The sequence below is a fragment of the Eubalaena glacialis genome, chromosome 5 (genome assembly GCF_028564815.1).
Source record: "Eubalaena glacialis isolate mEubGla1 chromosome 5, mEubGla1.1.hap2.+ XY, whole genome shotgun sequence".
Classification (NCBI taxonomy): Eukaryota; Metazoa; Chordata; class Mammalia; order Artiodactyla; family Balaenidae; genus Eubalaena; species Eubalaena glacialis.
The window spans coordinates 30,491,062-30,515,625 of record NC_083720.1 but is presented as its reverse complement, the minus strand read 5'-3'; the positions used below and the strand labels follow the sequence as shown (position 1 = coordinate 30,515,625).

Here is a 24,564-nt window from a genome sequence, read left to right as displayed (position 1 = left end):
AAATGATGACCAGCACACATAAACATATCTCCCAATAGCCTCCCTTCTCCTACTGATGTCGTTTAAAAGCATTCAGAGCTGTCCCCTTGCCGTTAACATCTAACTCTCTCATGGACCTACCAGCAGGTCCTCCCATCCAACTGCATCACCTCAGGATCTACAGATCTAATAAATAAGCAATTTTTTCTTTGTCCTGTCACAAATCCTGTTGTCAGCATGGCCTTCCTCCTTCTCTATGCCCGTCTGAGGCTTCCTAATTAATCCAGAAAGCTTTGCTGCATGCTCTGGTCCACATAGTTTGTGCAGTTCCCCTTCTTTCCTGACACCCTCAGAATACTTGGTGACTGGCCATTCATTAGTTCATACTCATAGACTCTTCTTTGTTGTGGTGGTTAATCAACCTCAGCAAGTCTTGAACTTAGGGACCATGACTTCTATTTCTTGTATTCCCTACAGTGTCCTATCACATAGAGCTCTTTAATTAATCAATGAATTAGTTAATTTGACTCAATCCCAGAAACTAAAAGGTATTAGGCAGCTCAAACCCATAAAGCTACAATAGATTTCTAGGCAACTTTAAAATAATGAGGATGTTCATTTGTCCAGGAGAGGTCCAGTTTTATTTAGAAATAAGTATATGGACTTATAAAATATCTCTGGATGTCCTTTCTAGGTGGTAGCCCCTGTCCTATGTATTCGCCATCTGGGCAACCCTAGGTTGTCTCTGGATGAGCTGGGATTGACCTTTAACATGAGTCACTATTCTCAGCATCTACCATACCCATGTTGACTCCATCATTTCCTAAGGGGCTTATGCTCAACATTAATGACCAATTACATGCCCAAGTGACATGTAATTCGGAAAGCAAGATTTTTTACAACAAAAATAATATGAGAGATTCAAAATCCAAATAGAATATATTTGTGGGTTATTTCATATTTGTGTTCATGTTATTATCCTCTCTCTTCTCCACTAACATAGACTGTCCTCTAAGCAAGCTCCTTCTACTGCTGTCACCTGTGACACCGGCAACGCATTTGCTGGAGGGGAAGCTCATTAACAAGGTTAGTAACTCAGTGCAGGGTATTTGTAGGACATTCATTCTGAGTCTTGAGTCTGAGTCCAGAAAGCAATGGAATATTCCATGTATCCCCCCACATGACTTCTGCTGCCCCCTAGGGTCTGTTTCTCCTGTAAGCGGTCAGAGCTGCCTGGCAGAGGCTGGCTGAAATCAGAGGAATCCTGACTTTAGCTGTTTCAGAAAAGTGACCCAGTATTTGAAAATGACGAGAACATAATTAAACACGAGTAAAAGGCTTGGAGTCGTTCCCGTTCTCCATAAGGGGTGTTCACCAGCGTGACTGTTATTTTTGTGACTATCGCTTTATCTACATTTTGACTACCACTGGGAACACTACCTCTGGGCAACTTAAATGAAAGCTTGTTTTCCAGGATGAAATAAATTGGCAGAAATTTCCATTGTTCATCAAATCTGGTGTAAATGGTTTGCCTGAGCTGGATATTTCTGGGTCCTGGGTGCACTCCTGAAGAAATAACTGCTGCTGTTCCAGGTAGAAAGTGGTCGAGCAGACAGCTATTCCACACTTGCAGCTTTTATTTTCTATCACTGAGATGTGAAAAGATAGCCTAAACTATCTGAGAAGGAACAGCATTCAGCTATGCTGGATTTCCAATGCTTCCCAGATTTTGTGCTATTAGCTTATTTTTTCCAACACGGCTCTATGATAACAATCCCCTCCTTTCCCTGCACTCCTGGCCCCTCACGATGTTTTATTATGGTCCTGCTGAAAGAAAAGGTGTCTGTGCATACTGTAGCTCTTCATCTGGCGTCAGGGATTTCCCTTTGATTTGGAAAGAATAATCTTTCAAATTCCGCTATAAAATATACAGGAGGGAGAAAGATTAAGCTCCAGGAATGTGCACCGGTGTTGACATTCGTTCAAATAATGAGCTGAAGGTCATTTTTCTTTAATATTGCTCAGGTGAGTGATCAATTGCTCTAAAGTCTGCATTATCAGCAGTGCTGTTCACCACTGATTTATACAACATGGTTTAACTTCGTCTCCATCCTTCCAGATATTCAAACGTAGCCAATATTCAGCAGGTACCTAAAAGACATCACGAGCAACTCCCAGCCCCCTCCTTGCTCTCCCCCTGGTTCTGCCCGGAATGTTTATGGTGAATAGCCAGCTATCTCCTCCTTGGCAACCGTCCATGCTTTCCTGTAGCTGGAATTGCCCACATTCGCATTTGCAAACAGAGGCTCACTCAAGTGTTGCTAAAGGAGAGGGGTGGAGCCAAAAAGCTTTAAAAAGGAAAGGGGAGTCACTCTACTTTTCAAAAAGAGAAACCGCGTTTGGGGAGGAATCGTATGTCCATATTTCTTCTTTCAGCCTCATCAAGGGTCGTGGTTGGAACTTTCCACCAATTCGTTCCTTTTTTTTTTCCTCTCTCTAGCCTTGGCCCTGCCGCTTTGCCTGTCACAGTGAAGTCCGCGGCAGGCCTCCAGTGCATGGCAGTTAAACTCCGCGAAATTTGTCATAAGGGTGTCAGGTATTTCTTACCGGCTTCCCAAAAACTTAGATAAAAAAATCTTTCCCTGGAGTGTCCCCTTCAGGCTGCATTTTGACGCTGTCTTGAGTTGAAGGAGAAGGAGCTCGAGGGCAACAGGGCAGCAGAGGAAAAGATGCCCCAGGGCTGCAGGCCAACCCGGGTGGACACGCTGGGGGTCAGACATACCCACCTTGCTCGGGCTATGCTCAAGCAAAGTCAGCTTATTTTCTATTGAGAGTTCAGGCCCGTCAAGATTATGCTGCTCTTCCTTATCATTCTGTTGCCGGTAGTTTTTAAATTTAGTTTTGTTAGCCTCTCAGCACTGCAGCGCTGGAGCTGTCCTGAAGCTGCTCCCTCGGGAAATGGGAATTCTACTTGTGTGGGTAAGTAACCCCATCAAAAGGAGTTCGCGTCTTCCCGGGAACTGCCCTCAGATACCTGTTCATTCCGTCTTGTATACGTGGGCATTTTTTTTTTTGGTTTGTCTTTGGGTGTGTATATTTGCTTCCTTTTTGTTTTCTAAGGCTGGCTGTTAGAGCTAATCTGCTACTAACTATAAAAATTCACGGCTCTCAAATTGTTCTTGTGTGTGTGAGTGAATAGGTCTCATTTTTAACTAGCTGAACGTTTCACATAAACCTCCGTCTTGATTCTGACATGAGGAGTGATTAAATACTTAGTTGATTAGCTTTACACGGGAAACTGGGGAAACAGATGGCTTTTTTTTTTTTTTTTTTTGAGACTGTCTCTAAGCCATGAAGAAAAAAATATCCTCCTTCGGATAAATTTGTTTAAGAACTCAGAGGCTGCTAACAACCAGTGAAAAATGGGAAGGGAATTGGGAACAAATGTGATTCTATCATTGTGAAAGTTAAGCTAAGTTTCAAGTTAAACCTCCTCCCATTCTCCCTCACTGCTGTTTCTAAAGCTCTGATGCAGCTACAGTTTTTAGTAACAGGTGCATTGTAATTTTGGGAACTGCTAAGAAACGCTAATATGCCACAACCCCTCCCATATTAAATGGGTTTTTAATCAAGAGTGAGTGGGAATTCTACTGAATGTAAAATAGCAATCCTGAGTAAGGACTTTGCCTGAAAAAATGTCTCTTCCCCCTGCCCCGTCCTCGATTCATTTAATTTAATCCTTGGGTGGGTCTCCAACCTGCTGCTCAAACAAGTTAGACATTTCCATCCATTACAGACCATGAACTGCCCTGATATTCCTTTCTTGGCATTTTGCCCTTCTGAGAAAAGGGCTAGCTCCCAAAAAGAGGTAGATTGAAGGAAATACAGTAAATTTTCCAGAAGAGAAGCCTCTGGAATATAGCACGAAATAGTGGAAATAAAGGGAACACTTCTGAGGCAAACAGCTGTTGTTGGGCTCCTGTCCTGGCCGTCCCGTAAAGGAAGTTACCAGTGAGGAAGTCAGGGCCCTGTCACCAGGCAGCACTTACTGGAACAGGTGAGCAGAGCCCTAGGGTACTGGAAGGAAGGACTGCGCTCTAGTTATCTCCATGTCCCCAGCACCTAGAACATTTCTGCTCTCGTCGTATATGCTCAATGAATTCTTGCTGAATGAATAGAGTGTGTTTCCCTGGTCTGCTAATCAAAGCCCTGAAGAATAGCAATGAAAAGGGAATGACAAAAGACAAAAATGACCTCATGAGCCTGTTACACAGCTGTTGGAGACATAGCTTTGAACATAGTCATGTCGAGTGGCCTGGACCGCTTTGGGGTGGAAGTAGTTGGCAAGTGACCAGAGTCAGGCACTGCCATCTGCATGGGATGAGGGGAGACAGTGGGAGCCACTCAAGAAGCAGAACCTGAGAGAGCAAAAATAATACGAAAATGAACTTTTACTCATGGCTTTAGAGTCTCAGGGAACAACCCGATCCCTGCTAGCTAGTGAGTCTGCACCTCATGCTTCTTGCCGCCCCCCAACCCCCCCGCCCCCGCCAGTGGCTCAGAAGTGCCTTCACTGAGGCTGGTTGAAGAAATAAACTTGAAGCCCAGGATAGAGACAATGAGTTAGGGGGACTGTGTCACGGAGTGGAAGGAACAGAGGTTTTAGAAGCAAACATACCTCATTTCAAATCCATGCTACCTACTTAATACTTGAGCTACAGTGGAATATTGCTGAAAAATAATAATGGCCCCTTTCAGAATTGTGTGGATTCCATGAGATAACACGGGAAACGCACCTGCCACGGAGGCTAGCAGATTGTGCTCGATAAACGTCCTCTGGGCTCCATATCTTGGCTGAATCTCTTGGATCAAATCCTATCACAAAATGCCTTACTTGAACACTGCAGTGACATGGCACAGACCCCACGGAGAGTGGAATGTCTGGATGCCACTTTGTGACTCTGTCTCTTTGCTCCCTTGTTCCTCGCAAGTCACAGGTTTAAAACCCCTACTTTATACTCCACGTCTCCTGTTAGCTGATAACTGCCTGGGTTACACCCTATGCCCCATGCATTTCAGAGGATAGTATTTCTCCTCTCTAAATAGATATGGTGCCATCATCTATTTTTCCTCTAATTAAGTTCTACTTGCCTTATTCCTTGCCCCTGGCATTGAGACAGACAACCTGTAGCCAGCCTGACCCAGCAGGAAGAATGCTTTGTGGTCTGATTCAGGTAACTTTATGCAGTGTTGTCTTGCATGTGACTGTGAGCCAGAGAAAACAAGTGATAACAACACAGAACTGGGTTTTCTTCATTTCTTCCCTCCCCTACACCGCCTGCTTTTTTTTTTTTTTAAATCAACTGTGTATTCTGTTAGCTTCTGTTTGAACTACAGTACATAAGGAGAGCAGTAAGGAAAACTGCTGGCCAGTGGCTTCTGAACTTTCAAGCCTATTTGCCCTGGAGGAGAAATAGCAGTTGAAAAGGAACTGTTCCTGTTTTATGTCTGTACCTGCATTATTTATATGAACTTTCCTGGTAAATAGAGTGAAGAAGAAGTACAGGTCAAGCCTCAGAGAGCTGGCTGCAGGCTGGATCCTGGGGCACTAGTTAGCCAACTGGGGAGATCACTTTTAGCAGTAAACAGTGAAATCACTGATTTCAGCACCGGTTAAGGCTTGGTCAGCTTCCCAGTCAAGTGCAAACCAGAGGAACTCCATGATCAAAACCTTGTTTGTTTTTTCAGCCAGAGTTACGCAAAGGCTTTTTCAAAAAAATCTAACTGCAAAGAAATTACAGGAATGATCTTTTATGCGTACCACGTGAATAAAAGCATCACCTAAATACTCAGTGGTTTGTGGTCTTTGAGGGGGAGTAGAGCTTAGTGGTAAAGAGCTTAAATTTTGGAAACTGCCTGCCTGGGTTCAAATCTCAGTTCTGCTGCTTGTGAACTGTGTGTCATTTTCCTCAGTATCAAAGATAACTACCCCCTCCTCCAAGGATTGTTGTCGGGGTTGTGTTAAAGTATTTGTTTTCAATGCTGGCTGTACATTAGAACCACCAAAGGGGTTAGCATCCGGTCGGTGTGAGTGAGTGAGAGTCCCTTCTGGAGGTGGAACCTGGGCATCTTTTTCTGTTACTCTCCCTTGGTGATTTCAACAGGCATAATGGGCAGCCTGGGTTTAGGGCCACTCAGTTAATACACGTAAAGTGCACAAAACAGAGCCTGGCATGTAATAAGCACTCAATAAGTCTTAGCTGCTATTAATATTTTTATTGTTGTTAACATTATTTTATTGGTGGGAATAGTAGTAGTATCTTCTAAATATGGCTTAGTTTTTTCTATAATAATTGAATTTCTTTTACACATGGAAAAATGCCACATTGAAAAAACCCAATGACAGTTTTATAACATTACAATTTGTAGTCAAAATAATTTCAACGTACATAACTTGTATTTCTGCGCTCAAAAGAAATGTTTATTAAAAACACAGAACTGTATCAGACTGGTTTGAGTGAGTGCCCTTGTGGAACTGCAGCTCCAATATTTGTCTTTCTGTGACATCAACTGATAAAAAATTCCACTGAGTGCAAAGTAAGTCTGCTTGTTAGATTTCTTACCAGTAGTGATTTTAACAACAGCAAAAAACAAGCCACTTGAAAGTATTTAAATTTCTTATGTATTTTTCCTTATGTTTGGAACCAATTTCCCTAAGATTTGTAAAGTTGTTGAGGGCATATAAAGGAATGATAAATTAGCTCTTCAAATGAATTTACATTTTTGGGCTAGTTGGGGGTTGTCCATTTTAGTTGACATTCAATTTAGAAGTTGGAAGGCGAGACTTATTTGCTTATTTCAGAGTAGAGCAAATAATTGTTTCCCATCAAAAGTAAATGGACTAGTAATTTGGCTTAAGTAAATTCAGAATCTTACTTTATCATCTACAAATTTGCCTTCATAAAAAATCCATTTGAAATAATTCCTTGTATAGAATAAATGGTTGGGCTTTTTTTTTTAAACATCAGTAGTCTCCAAACTCCCTTCCATCTGTAAAAAAAAAAAAGTTAAAATGTGGACATACGCTCCCAATACACATTTGTTTATCAGTTACTTACATAATATATATACTAATATTATGAACATTATACAACACATAACATTTCTAACATTTTCTTTCCACACAATAATGAACCATCTTACAATCTCTAAGTGGTACACATCCTACTTGGGAGAGACTGTTTCAGAGAACTAGTAAAATGATGGAATAAATGCTTCATCCTTCTTCCTTATTAGCTCAGCTCCTTTCACTTAAGCATGAAGAGAAAAGCAAAAAGGTTGCTAAGTTTTTTTTAAAGTTAAGGGGAATTATTTATAGTGAATGACTTTTTTCAGAACATGTAATTGTAGAAATAAAAATTGATCTCCCCAGTTGGTTAACTTAGCGCCCCAGGATCCCTCCTGAAGTAGGGTTGCGCTGAAATTCTGCCATAAGGGTCAGAAGAACAGACCACATCCCTAAGAATGGGTTGCAGTTTCGTAAATTCCAAAGCTCTATGGCCTGCTGGGGTCATAGTATATTAGGATTTTTAAATAAAAATGGTCTGTGTCTCCATCTCATGTTCTGGAGAAACTCATTGCCTCCCTCCTCTATCCTGGAGGATTGCTGGGCGGGGACGGTGATGTGGAAGGAAAGGCTCTGTGTCCACTTGGTCCTTCCACTGAATTATTGACTACTGTGTGCCTTGCTTCCCTCACGCGCTGTCCCTTTCCCACACTCCATTACCTCACACCCACACCACCCTGTTTCACTTCTCAAAAGAGCCAGTGCCTTGGGCTGTGAGGGTACAAACTTTAACTGAAGGCTTGGGGCAAAAAAAAAGTCATGGTCACATCCTCATCCAGCACATCAAACAACTAGAACAAAATGTTTTTCATTCTTGTACTTAAAAGTTAAATAATTGTTTTGTGTGAAAAAGCCTTACCCACCATCCTCTCTTGAGCGCCAGTTTCTCGCCACATTTAGCCACCCATGTTTCTCCCTCAGTGACCTTGATCTACACCTACTCCTCTTTTTCTCGGCCTCCTTCATCTGTTTCAGGCAACCATTGTGGATTTATTCCTCCTGCAATTCTGTTTGCTTGATCATATCCTAGGCCTCTCTTTATAAATAATAATTTAAAAACCTTAAAAAATTTCTAAATAGTACACTGGAGTGTTTTAGTAAAAACAAAACAGTTGTTTCTCAGAAGAGAAATTCTGGCCACAGGTTAAACCAATCTTTTCGCTTGTCTTTCCACAATGGGGGAATGTTAAGTTTGAGACAGAAGAGAAGACCAGGTGGTGGGAATGCCACGTGAAGCGGAGACTTTTCCTGAACTCTCAGGCTAGGAAGGGGCTGTGGAGTTCCAGGGTTAGGGGAGCCCTTTCTCTGGCCCGGTGGACACAGTTCAGAAGTGAGGTAGGGGGCTTCCCTGGTGGCACAGTGGTTGAGAATCTGCCTGCCAATGCAGGGGACACGGGTTCGAGCCCTGGTCTGGGAAGATCCCACATGCCACGGAGCAACTAGGCCCGTGAGCCACAACTACTGAGCCTGCGCGTCTGGAGCCTGTGCTCCGCAACAAGAGAGGCCGCGACGGTGAGAGGCCCGCGCACCGCGATGAAGAGTGGCCCCCGCTCGCCACAACTAGAGAAAGCCCTTGCACAGTAACGAAGACCCAACACAGCCAAAAATAAATAAATAAATAAGTAAAGTTATTTAAAAAAAAAAAAAAAAAAAAAAAAGAGGTGAGGTAGGGCACTGCCTTGAAAAGAGACCTTCATAAGTCTGGTCTTGGCCAGCCATTGTAAGGCGGGTTGTTCTTCTTTTCTATTAATCACTAGTCATTAAAGAAGATCTGATTAAAAGTTAAAGATTGATCTCACTTGCGCTGAGGAAAATGAGCAAAAGGCCAGTCCCACGTTTCAGGTGAAATGGTAGAATGGTAGGTAGGAGGGACTGTCTTCCACAAGCACTGTGACTCCACAGTGATGTGGCCGGAATGGGAGGAGGATGGAGGAGAGCCACCAGTGGGTAAAGATGAGAGAGGCAGAATATTCCCCAGTCAGTGGTCTGCTATTAGGAGAATCAAATTGTTTGGATTATGAAGCAATTACGATGTCTCCTCTCTTATTTTTATCATTGACCCGTAGATTCTATTGTACTAATTTATTTAGATTAATTTATATATTGTCTCTTAATCCAGACAGTTAAAAAATCAAACATTAGACCTCAGATGAAAGGAAACAAAAATTCCTTACCTGGGAAACTCGTCTTCTAAAATCTGTTCAACATTCTTAACCTTTTAGTCACTTTGATTATAGTGGAGAAAAATCGGAAAAGAAACTAGTAACTTTCCAATATGTGTAAATTGCCTGATCTAAGATATTTCAGCAATTACTTTAATGAAATAGTTTTGCAGACCTGTTCTGAGGGAAAAAATTAAAGACTCAGTAGCTAGCCGCAATAGCTGGAGAACTTTTTCAGAATGTCCAGGTCAGTTTTAAACAATGTACTTTCTTTCAAGGAATTTCTCAGTATTTTTCAAGAAATTCTCAAATTCCACAAAGCAGTTTAGTGTTTAGTTAAGTTTTAGTAATAACTCCAAATTTCAGCAATCCTAGAGCTAGGGAACAAAATGTTAGTTTCACTGTGTTATAGTTTCTAAATGTTACAATTAGAATTAACTTTAAGAAAGAACCAGGAACAAAAACAACAACAGCAACAAAGAAAACCTTGAGCATTGAAACATAATTGTCCCCACTGTCTATTTACTTCTTGCCTACAGGTGAATACTTTCATCCAGAACGCTAATACTACTCACCATGAAGGGAGTATTACCTGGATATTAGGTGAACCAGGAATGCAGATTTATTTTGTAGGGATTCTTTATTAACAATAATGTTAATACAGATATTAGCTTTGCATACCATCACTCCAGTCACGTCCCCAGCTGTCCCATTTGCTGGGACCCACAACAAGAAGATGACTGAGATCCAAGCCTGAAAGGATGTGTAATGTTTTTGTCAGGTGTAGAAGAAGAAAAAATTACATTAAACAGAGGAGACCTTTATACTTCTTGAAAGATCTAGCCATATCTGAAAACACATTGTATTTTATATGGCTAATGTAACTAACCTCTGAGGGCAGTTGTGGAATAATACGTGTAAATACATGTATGTCTTTCTTTAGGAGATCTTTTTCTTAACGTCATCATTCAAAACTTTCCTTTGATGCTGGAAATTAGTTAATGTATAGAAACTTCAGTCATTTTAGCCAAATGCAAGGCAGGAACTTCTGCTCTCATCACCTCTTGACCTTTCTAAGTCTGAAGTTTGAATTGATGTGTGCATCTCTTTTCACTTATGACCTTGATTTTCGTATTCTCCCAAGCCTGGCCATGCTAATGTCACTCAGTGTCTGGATTTCCCAAGTATTTCCCAGGATACTTAGTACACTAGAGTTTGTGCGAGAATGACAGTGATTCATGGTGGGCACTGATTTATTTGCAAAGTGCCCTCCAGTGTAGGATAGATGAAGCCTTTCAGAGAAAGGCACTACCTTCTTCCTCCATTCCGAGACACCTATCAGGGTGCTACGGACTAGCTTCGTGTGTAGTAAGTGGATTTCATTCATGGGGTGGTTCTTTTTGTGGGTAGTTGGTTGCTAGGATACACAGACAGTCCTGACAACTTCATGGCAGCTGTCTTGTTCTTTAGCACGTGGTGCGTCAGTTGAGAAATAGTATTTTATTTTGTTCACTTCAATGCTTTTCTGGTTAAAATTTCAGAAGCTTGAAGAAGGATCTTTCTTCTTCCATAAACTATCCTTGTATAAACAGGTCAAAGATGGAAGACCCCGTCAAACTCAACACTGTCATAATATATGGCTGTTGACACGAAGCCTCTGCATTTTGGGTCCTTCCCTTATGAGGTTTCAAAACATGCCTAGAGGCAGAAGCTACCAGGGATCTTCTGGTGTTTTTTTCCTTCCCCCTGAAGCATGCAATTGTTCTGTTTACTACAGGAATTTAATCTTTCCTTGGTTTGCAAGGAAATTGCAAAGGTTACTATCATTAATGTTAATTTACCCGGTGTGTGGAAATGTATATCTTTTAGATTCAGGCAATGTTGTTGAGAATTTTAAAAGCTCTAAGTGGATCAAAAGTCTTATTATGTTTTGGGAAACATTTGAAAAAGTTTCTGAAAGTTTTATATTTCTTGCCTATTCTAATGAATCATGGCAAAAATTTCATGTAAGAGGAAAAAAATAAGGTATGTGAAGAAAACTTTCCATCGTGAATCTTAATGCATTTGAAAAGTACCCTGTAATGCTCATGAGAGGATGATTGGAGACTGTCTTTCAACATTGATGTGTTATCTTCTGGAACAGAAAGCTAAATAGAAGCACCTTCTGCATGCATATCCCTCTTTAATGCAGACTATGTTGATGCTTATAAAATGACCAGGTTTTGTTCCTTCCAATAGACAGAATAAAATGTCATTTTTCAAACAGAGGATATATTTTTAGACAGAGTGAATTGTGGTTGGTGCTTTACACGAGTGGACTGATCTTGGCCCAGGAAAAACTGGAGCTGTTTTGGACAGGTGGTGGTTCTAGTGTCGCACTTGCTTGTTGCCTTGCTTTGCATGAAGGAGTCCTCCCTCTCACGCCTGGTCAGTGCACTATGCCTGGCAGGTTCTGATAGGCCTTAGCTGTTGAAATGGACAAGGTCCAATTATGTAGCTGATATGAGCTGCTAATACTTACGTCACAGGATTGTGATGAAGACTAAATAAATTAATTCGTGTAAGGTGCTTAGGATCTTGCCTGACACACAGTGAGTTCTCAGTAAATATTAGCTATTACTCTACCAAATACCATAGCTAAGACATATTAGAAACACCTTTGCTTTGTGTAATTTTTCTAATACCTGTTTCTTCAGATTTTCAACAGTTCTTAGAGAAATCTGAAGTTGGTTTCTTGGCATGAGCCAAGTCCTAACAATCATCTAGGGTATTCTCTGTGATTTGTTACTATCCTTGATGATAAAGTATGGTACAAAATCCCCAATTAATTAATTTTTCTAAGTAATTATTCTTAGGGTTTGTCACATTTGCCTTCAACATTCCAAGAAACTTATATGAAGTATTTTTCTCTGTATTTATATAGCAATGCCTACAGCTAGGGCCCAGAAATTAGCACTGGTCAGGGTGGTATAATAAGAACAATGGAATTGGACTCAGGAAACATCTAAGTTCCAACACTTCTACATTTTCTTTTCTTTCTGTCTGTTCGTCTAGAAACATTCAGAATTCAGCATCTATAGGCGAATATTTGTTTAGCCTTGCAATATGAGGAACATGATTGTAAAGGTAGGAAAAGGAGAAGATAATTGTGTTAGTTATAAATGAGACCAACACCAAATTTTGTACATTCAATAAAATTTTTACAGATTTAATCAATTGATTAATCTTGTAGACTCCTTTCAGAGAGTTGAGCTTTTGGTGTCACTTGGGGCAGGTTGTTTGCTTTAGGTTATTGTTTTATTTCCTTTATTAGAGCTCATAATGACACATTATTGATTTGGTATTTGAAGTTTAGAGAAGCAGAGAGATGGAAACATTTCACAGAAAATAGGGGTTAAGATGAATAACATCTATTTATGAATTTACCACAAGCTTAGGATTCTTTCAAAAATGCGGCAAACAAGGAAACTATTGAATTCTGTAAGACAGGCAGGTTAGGAATTGATAAATGTTAGATTAGAAAGGACCTTCAAAATCATCTAGCCCAACTGCCTCATGTTACAGATGAGAGGTTGGAATCCAGAGGGATGAAGTAACTCACCAGGTTCCTAAGAGAACTGGAATTCAGGACCCTCAACTCATTTTACAGTATATACCAAGCACATGTTACCTCCCACAATTGATGTTGAAAAGCCACCAATGTAATGATTTTATTACTTCTTTCTATTGAAAAATATTAATAATGTTAAGTTAGTGTAGGGAAAGTCTCTTACTAGCTCTCTATGTTGAAAGCGCTTTGAAAGTAGGACTGAGATTTCCTTTTATAAATACACCAGTTATACCAATGAATTAATTCAAATCAATTCAACAAATATTTATTGAACATCAGTTATGTGTTTGGACTGACAGTGATGACATCACTGATCCAGATGCCCAGGGTATCCTGAGGGACAGTGAGATTCTCAGCTTAGAGGGCGAGGTGTGGGTGGGCTGCAGTTTACCTGATGCCTTATGGACCATATTAGTTGGTTTTATCAAAGCTCACTCTTACAAAATCTAACAAGTGACTTAAAAACCCTCCTGCAAAGGAAGTAAAGATGGCAGACAATGCTAATAATGCAAGCCCAAGAAGATAATGAGGAAAGAACAGCACTGACCCCTTATTCTCAGAATGAGCTCTTTGTTGGCTGCATAAGGGATAAAAACATTTAGATTTGACAAAAAGGAGAAATTAACAAGAAGGAAGCCTGAAAAATGGATTTATGCTTACTACTATTATTAGTGATAAATCTCGAAACAAGTGAAAATTTGCCTCAAAATGTTAGCTAATGAAGCCATCAGGACAAGCAAGATGTTTAAGAATAAGTATCCAGAACGTGAAGATTAACTCTTTATGATTTTCACAGTTGTGTTCAAAGTTATGATATGCAAGACTACATACTGTAAGCTTACTGATAAAAAGTTAGAAGGCTCCCTTGAGGTTTCTGACATTACAGCAAAAATGGTAAAGCCTCTAAAAGCTGAAATATGCAATAACAAAATTTTTGTGACTGTTGCCTAAGTTTTTCAGTCATTAGGGCTAATGTGGTCTCTGGAAACAGGAGTTATAATCATCAATGTAAAAATAAACTCCCCTCACAAGTCTGGACTGCCAAAAAAAAAAAAAAAAAAAAAGGTAAAGCCTCACACTATTAGTGAAATACTTGTCTTCCTGCTCCCTGCTGTGGTAAAACATGCCTGAAGTAATACATGGAAAACCACATGGCAACAGATTAAATGTGTTCTTTTGTCAGCAAATACTACTGAAAACTTCACAGAAGGCATTACTGAAATTTTAAAGAGTAAGTATTAGAAAAATTATACAGTTTGAGTGAGAGTAAAGGTGTTTCTGCTATATCTCAGCTTATGGTATTTTCTAGAGACTAAGAGTGAACATTTACTGAGAACTCACTATATGTAAGGGAAAATTCTAAGGTCTTGGCATGAATTTATTTAGTCTTCATAATAATCCTATGAAGTACTATTATCATTTCCATTTCCAAGATGAAGGAACCTATGCACAGAGAGGTTAAGTAATGAGCTGAATGTCACACAGCTATTATAAGTAATAGTGGAACCAGTAAAGAGTCAACATGGGTATTCTCTCTCCAGTGCCAGTGATCTTAGCCACTCTTGTATTTGCCTCTCTGTTTCAACAATGAAATGCACAAAGAACTGAGATACTTTTTTATAAGCCAATAAAAGAAAGATGCATCAGAGAAGAAATTTTCTCAGTAGTCAATGACTTCTTTATATATTAACAAATATATTGTGAAAAAAAGTAGTACGCATGTACTCAGTGGCAATGGAGCCACTGCATTTACTGGAACATCAACAAAAACCGTTCTTGGGTGAGATGACAGCAGACCCTACAGTACAGTCTCCACAGTTTCACAGGGAATCAGGGCAGCAAAATCACTGAAACTGGAATTGCACAAAGTGCAGTGGGGCATCACTGATGTCATTATTTCTATACAAACAAGACTAAACTAGATTCTTTATAATACTTTGTATTGAATGGGGAGTAACCATGAAAATATTTGTCCCACATGCTTCCTGCAGAGTATCTGGAAGCAAAGCACTTATGACAACGATCAAATGTTACATATTTTTCTTTTTAAAAAGGGACAAGTATTTCAAATTTTTTTACCTTTTCTGTGATGACAAATTGGTGTCAGTGGTATGCTACTCAAAAAATAACTAAAACAACAGAACTTTATCCCTTCCAGTTAAAAGTGACATTCTAACAACGAGTGAGAAAGTGACTTGCTGATTGCAGGAAATTTATGATGAAGAGAGTGGTTTGAAAACTGATGATGTTGGAAATGTTTCTATTGTCATGTGATTTGGTTGTTGAATCAATGTCAATATGTCACTTATTAAAAACTCTCTCTTATCTACCTCAGAGCCTTTGCACTGGCTCTTTCTGGTTGGAAGGCTCTTACCTCACATATCTACTTGGCCCACCCTGCTCTTCTGTCTTTTCTCAATGTCACTTCCCCCATGAGGCCTTCTCTGACCACAGTTCTAACCTGCTCCACCCATCCTGTTACTGCCCACCCCTCTTTTTCTTTTTCTTTCTTTTTTTCTTCTGTGACACCTATCTGGTACACAGTGCAATTTACTGATTTACTCTGAAAAAACAAAAAAACAAAACAAAACAAAAAAACTCTCATGTCTGCATTCTTAAAAAAATTCCTGTAAACAGAGTTTTTCAAACTGTTTTTAAAAACTTCTAAATTAAGAATTTTTGTCCTTTCAATTCCACTTGCTAAAAATATAAAATGCAACACCTGGTTAGTTTGCATTTACTGATTAAAAGACAGGAAGGCAGAAATTTGCTAGTCTAATTCAATAAAATTTGTGAATAATTGATAGATGTAATTAAAAAGCATATTTTGTGATTTTGTAAATATAGCCAATGAAGCATTTCTTGTATTTGATATAGATATAATTGTGAAATATCTATTTTGTCTATGACAGTTATCAGACTAAATATCAAAACATATTGAACTTTAAACCAAATTTTTGAACTCCTATATTAAATTCAATCTTTTCAATAAATGCAAATGAATGTTGCATAAACTCAATTTTTAACATGCAGAGGGACTTCTGGGGCTGTGTGACATCTGCAACTGGAAATGTCCAGCAGAAAGTAGAAAATACAGAGGCAAAACTCAGAGGACAGGTCAAGATAGTGATTTCCGTGTGTATGTGTGTGTTTTTGTGAGAAACATCTGGAAAAAAATTTTAATGTTGGGGAATGCATTTTAGTATGGTAACATTAATCTCTAAATAAAATTGAGCATAATTTATGCTGACAAGCTGAGGGATAAACATGCTTACTTAAGATGAAGGATTACCTACAGCACAGGAACCTTCTGACAGCATTCACTGTTCTGCAAAACTGTATTATTATGAGTTTTTAAAAAGTTATAGTGAGGAATTCCCTGGCAGTTCAGTGGACTCTGCACTTTCACTGCAGAGGGCACGGGTTCGATGCCTGGTCGGGGAACTAAGATCCCATGTACAGCACGGCCAATAAAAAAAAAAGTGATAGTGAGCTGTGGTATAAGCTGAGTGATAGACACATAAATTAATGGAACAGACTAGAAAGTCCAGAAATAGACTTACATAAATATGGTCATTTGATCTTTGACAAAGGTGCAAAAGCAATTCAATAGAGAAAGGATAGTCTTTTCAACGTATGATGTTGGATCAATTAGACATCCACGAGCAAAATAATCTCAACCTAAACCACACACCTTATACAAAGATTAACTCAAAATAGATTATAGATCTAAATTTAAAATGTAAAAGTTTAAAGCTTTTAGGAGAAAACATAGAAATCTTTATGTCCTGGAGTTGAGTTCTTAGAAATGACACCAAAAGCATGATATACAAAGGAAAAAAATTATAAATTGTACCTCATCAAAATTGAAACTTTTGCTCTGCCATAGACAATGTCAAGAGGATGAAAACACAAGCTGTGTGCTGGAAGAAAACATTTGCAAAGTAGGTATCTGACAAAGGGCTTGTATCCAACATATATTTTTAAAAAACCTTTCAAATGCAATAATAAGAAAATAAATAACCTAGTTTAAAATGGGCAAAGGATTTAAACAGATATATTCAACAAAAGGATATAAGGATAGTAAATAAATCCATGAAAAGATGTTCTCCATTGTTAACTGCTTTAGGCTGAATATGGCCCCCAAATATATCTATGTCTTAATTCCTGGAACTTGTGAATGTGACCTTACATGGCAAAAGGGACTTCACAAATGTGATCTTGAAATGGGGTGATTATCCTGGATTATCTAGGTGGATCCTAAATGTACTCACCAGCATCCTTAAGAGAGGGAGGCCAGAATGTCAAAGGAGAAAGAAGACAATGGAAACAGAGAGACATTTGAAGGTGATACACTGCGGGCTTTGAAGATGGAGAAAGGGGCCATGAGTCAAGGAATCCAGGGAGTACATTATATATGGGATGCAACATATTATAGAATTAGATATAAAAATATCCAGGTGATGTAATTATAGGGATCCACTGAAGGAGACCCACTTTCTAATTAGTTCCTGGAACATGGATGGATGCAGAGAATCCAGCCTTTTGGTCAGCTTCCTGAAGTGGGTTCCTTGATGGAGCTGAACTACAAGATGCTAAACAATGAGTTCCTGATGAATTCAGTTTGGGATAAGCATGATGTTTAAAAGCTAAATCTGTGATAAGAAAGACATGGCTTTAAATCCCCAGTTGGTTATTTATTGGACATGTGACTTGTAGCAAGTTAGTGGCTCTAAACTTCAGTTTCTTCTTCTGTAAAATGAAGACGCCGGGAGCATCTACCTCGTAACATTACCCAATTAAATCAAATAATGCATTTAATGTGCTACCCCAGAGATAACACTCAAGATGTTGGCTGTTACTATTCTGATGGTATTTACCACCCACCTTCTTGGAGAATCAAAGTGTATAATAGCACATTAAAGACTCTGAGCAGCTCTGTTGAAAAGAACAAGTTTAATTTTCTAGAACTTGCTAGCCTCAGTTACTATCCTGAGGACCTGGTAATGGATTCTCTTTAGCTTGATAATCAGAATGTGGCTGAGGGTCACGAAGGGGCTATTTTTTGCTCCAGATGACTCATTTCTACCACCACTCAGGGACTAGGGTGGCAATCTTCACATTTTTCAGAGCTTTCCTTACAGAATTAAGATTCTGTAACCGAGCAGGACCCTATGGGGCCGTCCCACGACAGACCCCTCCCCCCTCCCCTCTGCTTCAGCTCCTCTTTGTAGGACCTAGATAACAGTATTGGATGCACATTTCCCGAGTTGTTTTACAGATGCTAAACCCCCCACCAAATGGAAGAAATTAACTACTTGATGACCGTGAGCACACAGCACTGCCCCCAACACACACATGTTGGAGCCTAAGGATGAATATAGTTAACCCCTGTGACGCCGCCCTGTTACCTCGCCATCGACCAGAGAATTGTGCGCGAGCTGATCACACAGCCTGGGATGCCATTCCCTCACCTTCCTTTTAAAATGCTTTGCTGTAACTCATGGGGGAGTCCAAGGTTTCTGAGCACTAGCTGTCCTGGACTCCTTGTATGACTCCCTACAATAAACGCTGCACTTTCCTTCAAATCACAACCTGGTCTGGTGTCTGTAGATTGGCTTTACTGTGCACAGGCAAGAGGACCCAATTTGGGTTTGGTAGCAGTTTAAGTTCACATCTCCTGGCTCACCTTTCTAGATATATTATTTCTTATTTCAAAAAAAATTTTATTGACGTAGAGTCGATTTACAATGTTGTGTTAATTTCTGCTGTACAGCAAAGTGATTCACTTATACATATATATATATTTTCATATTCTTTTCCATTATGGTTTATCACAGGATATTGAATATAGTTCCCTGTGCTATACAGTAGGACCCTGTTGTTTATCTATCCTATATATAATAGTTTGCATCTGTTAATCCCAAACTCCCAATTGTTTCCTCCTCCCTGGCCCCCCGCCCCTTGGCAACCACAAGCCTGTTCTCTATCTCTGTGAGTCTGTTTCTGTTTCATAGATATGTTCATTTGTGTAGTATTTTAGATTCCACGTATAAGTGATATCATATGGTATTTGTCTTTCTCTTTCTGACTTACTTTGCTTAGTATGATAATCTCTGGGTTCATCCATGTTGCTGCAAATGGCATGATTTCATTTTTTTTATGGCTAATATTCCATTGTATGTATGTACCACATCTTCTTTATCCATTTATCTGTTGATAGACATTTAGGTTGTTTCCATGTCTTGGTTATTGTGAATAGTGCTGCTATGAACATAGGGGTGCATGTAGCTTTTTGAATTATAGTCTTGTGTGGATATATGCCCAGGAGTGGGATTGCTGGATCATATGGTAATTCTATTTTTAGTTTTCTGAGGAACCTCCATACTGTTCTCCATAGTGGCTGCACCAACTTACATTCCCACCACCAGTGTAGGAGGGTTCCCTTTTCTCCATACCCTCTCCAGAATTTGTTATTTGCAGACTTTTTTTTTTTTTTTAGTTTCTGCTTTATAACAAAGTGAATCAGCTATACATATACATATATCCCCATATCTCCTCCCTTTTGCATCTCCCTCCCACCCTCCCTATCCCACCCTTCTAGGTGGTCACAAAGCACCGAGCTGATCTCCCTGTACTATGTGGCTGCTTCCCACTAGCTATCTATTTTTCATTTGGTAGTATATATAAGTCCATGCCACTCTCTCACTTTGTCCCAGCTTACCCTTCCCCTCAAGTCCATTCTCTACGTCTGTGTCCTTATTCCTGTCCTGCCCCTAGGTTCTTCAGAACCATTTTTTTTTTAGATTCCATATATATGTGTTAGCATACAGTATTTGTTTTTCTCTTTCTGACTTACTTCACTCTATATGACAAACTCTAGGTCCATCCATCTCACTACAAATAACTAAAGTTCATTTCTTTTTTTTATGGCTGAGTAATATTCCACTGTATATATGTGTCACATCTTCTTTATCCATTCATCTGTCGATGGACACTTAGGTTGCTTCCATGTCCTGGCTATTGTAAATAGAGCTGCAACGAACATTGTGGTACATGACTCTTTTTGAATTATGGTTTTCTCTGGGTATATGCCCAGTAGTGGGATTGCTGGGTTGTATGGTAGTTCTATTTTTAGTTTTTTAAGGAACCTCCATACTGTTCTCCATAGTGGCTGTATCAATTTACATTCCCACCAACAGTGCAAGAGGGTTCCCTTTTCTCCACACCCTCTCCAGCATTTATTATTTGTAGATTTTTTGATGATGGCCATTCTGACCCGTGTGAGGTGATACCTCATTGTAGTTTTTATTTGCATTTCTCTAATAATTAGTGATGTTGAGCATTTTTCGTGTGCTTTTTTGTCATCTATATGTCTTTTTTGGAAAATGTCTATTTAGATCTTCTGCCCATTTTTTGATTGGGTTGTTTTTTTGTTATTGAGTTGTATAAGCTGTTTGTATTCAATGTATTATTTCTGAGTCACCTGGCTTCTATCTCACCTGTCCTGAATTTTGACCCTAATGAGTAAGCTGAGAAGAAAGCTGTGATTGCTCAAAAAGTAAATGTGTGCCCTTTTAGGAAAAGGAAAAGGAATTGAAAAAAAGAAGATGAGGATAGTCTTTTAGAGTGAAATAAAACTTTCTGCACTTCATAAAACCCAGATATTATTCAAGTCATCCCCTTGGGAGGTAGGAATAAATGACTCCTATCAGGGGCTTAGGTAGGAGCAGGTGAGGAGGTGTCAGGCTTTCTTACATCAGGCCCGTCAGTTTAAATCTGCATTCTTTTCTCATAGTGTCATTGAATCCTGAAAGTCTAGAGTTCCATTTTCTCTTTTGTCCTGTGAGCCTTCTTCAGTCTGCCTTCAGATTTAGAGCAGGAAACCTGTGGCAGTGAGGGCAGGTGGCATTGTTGGCCTGAGAAGACTAAGTGTTGGCATGTCTTGCTAACATGCTTGCCAGTATCCTTGATGTGTTAACCAGGTCCCACGAGCTTTTGCCCCCAAGGCCCAAAGAAGACAGTCAATTTCTCTTCTCATTTACCTGGGTGGGGCTGCTCCTCCAGACTCAGAGCAGATGAAGGGGTGATGGTTGTGAAATATTCTGTTTCTGCCACCCACATCCCCACCCCTTTCAATCAAAAACTGCTCTTTATAATTGATCTCTGTGCTATGGAGGCCCCAGATCTTCAATGTGCTCCAAACACTCTGGACTCCTTTCTAATTCCTGAAGATCCCCTACTAATCCCCAGGTTGAGAAGTCAGAGGTTCCAATTGATTTGCTGTGACCTGTTTGCTGTCTTTGGGTTTGTATTCCTTAGACATGATGTTTGATTTTCTATGTACTTCCTTCTCACTGAACTGCACCCAAAATAAATGCTGCGGGTTTTGACATGGGAAAGTTTAGCTGTTCAAACATACACACCCTGCTGACAAATCCACAGATTGTACCACACACCAGTGTTTATAGAGTCTTTGACAGGTTTGAAAAAACACTAACTTATTTATCATTTCCAGTGTCCTACAGTCTAATGACTATTTCACCAGGCCTAATTCTCAAAGTCTTTAACTTTCTTTTAAATCATATTACAATTCATTTTCACAAATACTCATCCCAGGCCCTGGTTTACACAAAATGATGCTGACAATGTAGGAATGGTGTTTTGAGGGAGGTGGAATAAAAATCTGTTACAGAAGTAAAATGAAGATTGTAATGTCTTGACACATAACCCAGAGCAATGCAGGAAAGAGTACTGCATTGGGAGGATAGTACATGTGTTCTAGTTCCAGCTCCACCATCAACTGTAGGTGGGACTCTGGGAAGCGTCGCTGAATTTCCTCATCTGAACTAGATCTACGATTTCCAAATTCACCAAGATATAAGAATCACCTGGATTGTCTGTTCAAAAAACAGATTCCTAGTCCTCAGCCCGGCCTTACTGAAATGGAATTTCCAGGGAAGGGATCTGCAAAAGATACACACACACACACACACACACACACGCGTGCACGCACAGAGCACCCTATGTGATTGTTTTGAACAAACAGTTTTGGGAAACACTGAACTAGGTAATGTCTAGGGTCTTCTAGTTCTGAGAGCTATGATAAAACACTGGATGCTAGGATTCACCCATGAATGAGAAAAATCTGAAGATAAAATTTATTCATTATTCATACTTAGTATTTTCATAAATATTTGTTTTTTGAAGAGCTATTGATGTTAATGCTATGTTCTGTGTTTTATGGATCTAAGTGTTTTTCAGATTTATTTTTTCTCTTTGATTCATTGACTGTAATATCTGGCCTATCTAGCCCGTGGTGTTATATTAAGGATAAATGAGACCAGGATGTGAAAGTTTGTTATTATTATTATTGTTGTTGTTAGTAAAATAACTACCATAGGATAGATTCTGCTTTTATTAATTTGATAGATCTGCTAGTGTCTATGTCTTCATTCATACTGGTAAAAAGCCCAGACAAATTAAAAAATACAATTATTTCTTCATTAATTTATTGATTTAGGAAAAAATTTTGAGTACTTACTATGTACAAAGCATTATGCTGTGTTCTGTCTAAAATGTTTAGAGTGCTTTTCCTTTCTCCTTTTTTTATCTGGAAACCTGTTTAGTAGTACTTTGGAATGAATCAAATGTTTTATCGATCTCATCAATATATCAATGCATTAGAAAATTAATAACATGTACTGACACATCTATTCAGTTTACACAGGATGCATGATACACATTTCAAAGAGAGGACTCCTGGCAACAAATCCACAGGCCTGCAGCAATCTGTGGCCCACAGATTAGTAGCTGTCTATTTAGGGTGTCTTTTCCTATGCCTTCCTTTTCTCCGTGATACATTGCTATAAGAGAAATGAGTTATAGTGACATTCTAGTCTACGGGTTCAAACCTGAACAGTGGTACAACCCTACGTAGTGAGACCTTGGTTGTGGGAATAAGTAATGGCAAACCATATTTGTGTAGTGCTTCACAAATAATGAAATAGTTTCATATCTATAATTTCATTTTCTTTCCCCGGTAGTCCTCTGATATGGGCTGGGGAGGTCCTGTGAGATGTCCAGAGAAACTAGTGAGCCGGGGCTGGAAACCAGGCCTCCTGGCTCTCAGTTTAATGCCCTTTCCATTTCTCCTGTGATACCTCCGATTCTACAGCTAGAATGGCAGTGGAGAATGGGCTGTCCTACACATCTCTGCCAGGGGTCTTGTGCTGTGGAAAAGATATGGGAAGAGTGATTTGAGCCAATTCTCTTAGACATTTATGCAGACACCTATTTCAAAACTCTCACGATCTTACACTCCTCCCTTCTCTTGTATCTCTATTCCAATATATTCTCTAAAGTGGAGCTAATGTTTCTGACTCTAGAACATAATCCCCAAGTAAGAGGATGTTAATTCATCATCATTTGAAATCCTTAGAACAGTAAACACATTTATGATGTCACATTAAGTTATTAAGGTTTAATATTAAAACAGAATGGAGTCAGCCCAGCAGGGCAGTGAGAATATGTTAGAATTCTTCTCCAATTCCCCACTCATCCCAGTGGTTAACTGGTATAGTTATCTAAAGGCAGAATGGCAGAAGCCTCCTCATCCTCAGTCAGGAAAGACCAAGGAAACTAACCCTTGCTAACCGTGGCTGCAGAGTATGACACGGTCCCCTGACATCGTCTTGGAGCATTGGAGGCAAGCTCTATGTGGAGTCGGCCAATGATTTCTGCTGAGATTTCCAAAGAGAGGTATCAGGTTCCCAAGCAGGTGTTGAGTACTTGGGAGTCTGAGTGGGTAGATGGTCATCACCTGGAACAGGACGGGACCCCAGGCATAGGGTTAGGATACAGGGCAAGGCCTTGTAGGAATCGAGAGATCCACTGAGGTCCACTACTCAGATTTGGCAAATAAAAGTTTAGGGCACTCAGTTACTTGAATTTTGAATTTCAGGTAAACAGTGAATAATTTTTTAGGGTAAAGGATGTCCCATGCAATATACATGCAATTCAAATTTAACTGGGAGTCATAAATTTTATGTGGCAATTTTAACAGGGACAAAATATTTCAAAGCTTTCATGGACAGCATTTCAATTTTTCCTGATTCCGCTCAAGACCTCTAGGTTTCACTATGTTCTTCTTTGTCAGTAACCTGGATGCTCTGTTCATAAGGTAAGACTAGAGGAGGGAGATCCATTTCCAAAACGGTAATATCTGAAATTTTATTTCCAATTTACATAATGAAATTTGACATTCATACAGACCCTCTTTACAATAGAATACAGTAGGTAGTTTCTTTTTGAACATAAAAATAACATTATTAAGCTAGAAAGTGTCTTTCTCTTCAAATATTTCTTTTTTCATAATTTGGCAATGTTCATTTCTTACAATCAATTTGTGGAGAAAATGATTTACAAAGTTAATTGTGAACATCTACAGGAAGTCTTTATTATCTAAACAATGGTAATTATTTAAAATATAAAAGCAGGACTTAAAAAATTAATTGTGGGGACTTCTCTGGCAGTCCAGTGGTTAAGACTCCAAACTTCCAAAACAGCGGGCACGGGTTCGATACCTGGTTGGGGAAATAAGATCCTACATGCCGTACCATGCGGCACAACCAAAAAAATTAAAAAATTAATTCTGCTTGTGCTGTTTGTCATGGGGAAGTATTTTG

General features: G+C 39.4%; 1 protein-coding gene across 1 annotated transcript in view; it reads left to right on the top strand.

The window, feature by feature from the left end:
• The first annotated feature begins 2,355 nt into the window (after positions 1 to 2,355).
• Positions 2,356 to 24,564, top strand: part of EGF (epidermal growth factor) — an 84,558-nt gene continuing 62,349 nt past the window's right edge. Inside the window, exon 1 of the mRNA XM_061192055.1 lies at positions 2,356 to 2,958. Within this exon, the coding sequence (XP_061048038.1) occupies positions 2,832 to 2,958 (127 nt within the window). The 5' untranslated portion in view covers positions 2,356 to 2,831. The remainder of the gene's footprint in view (positions 2,959 to 24,564) is intronic.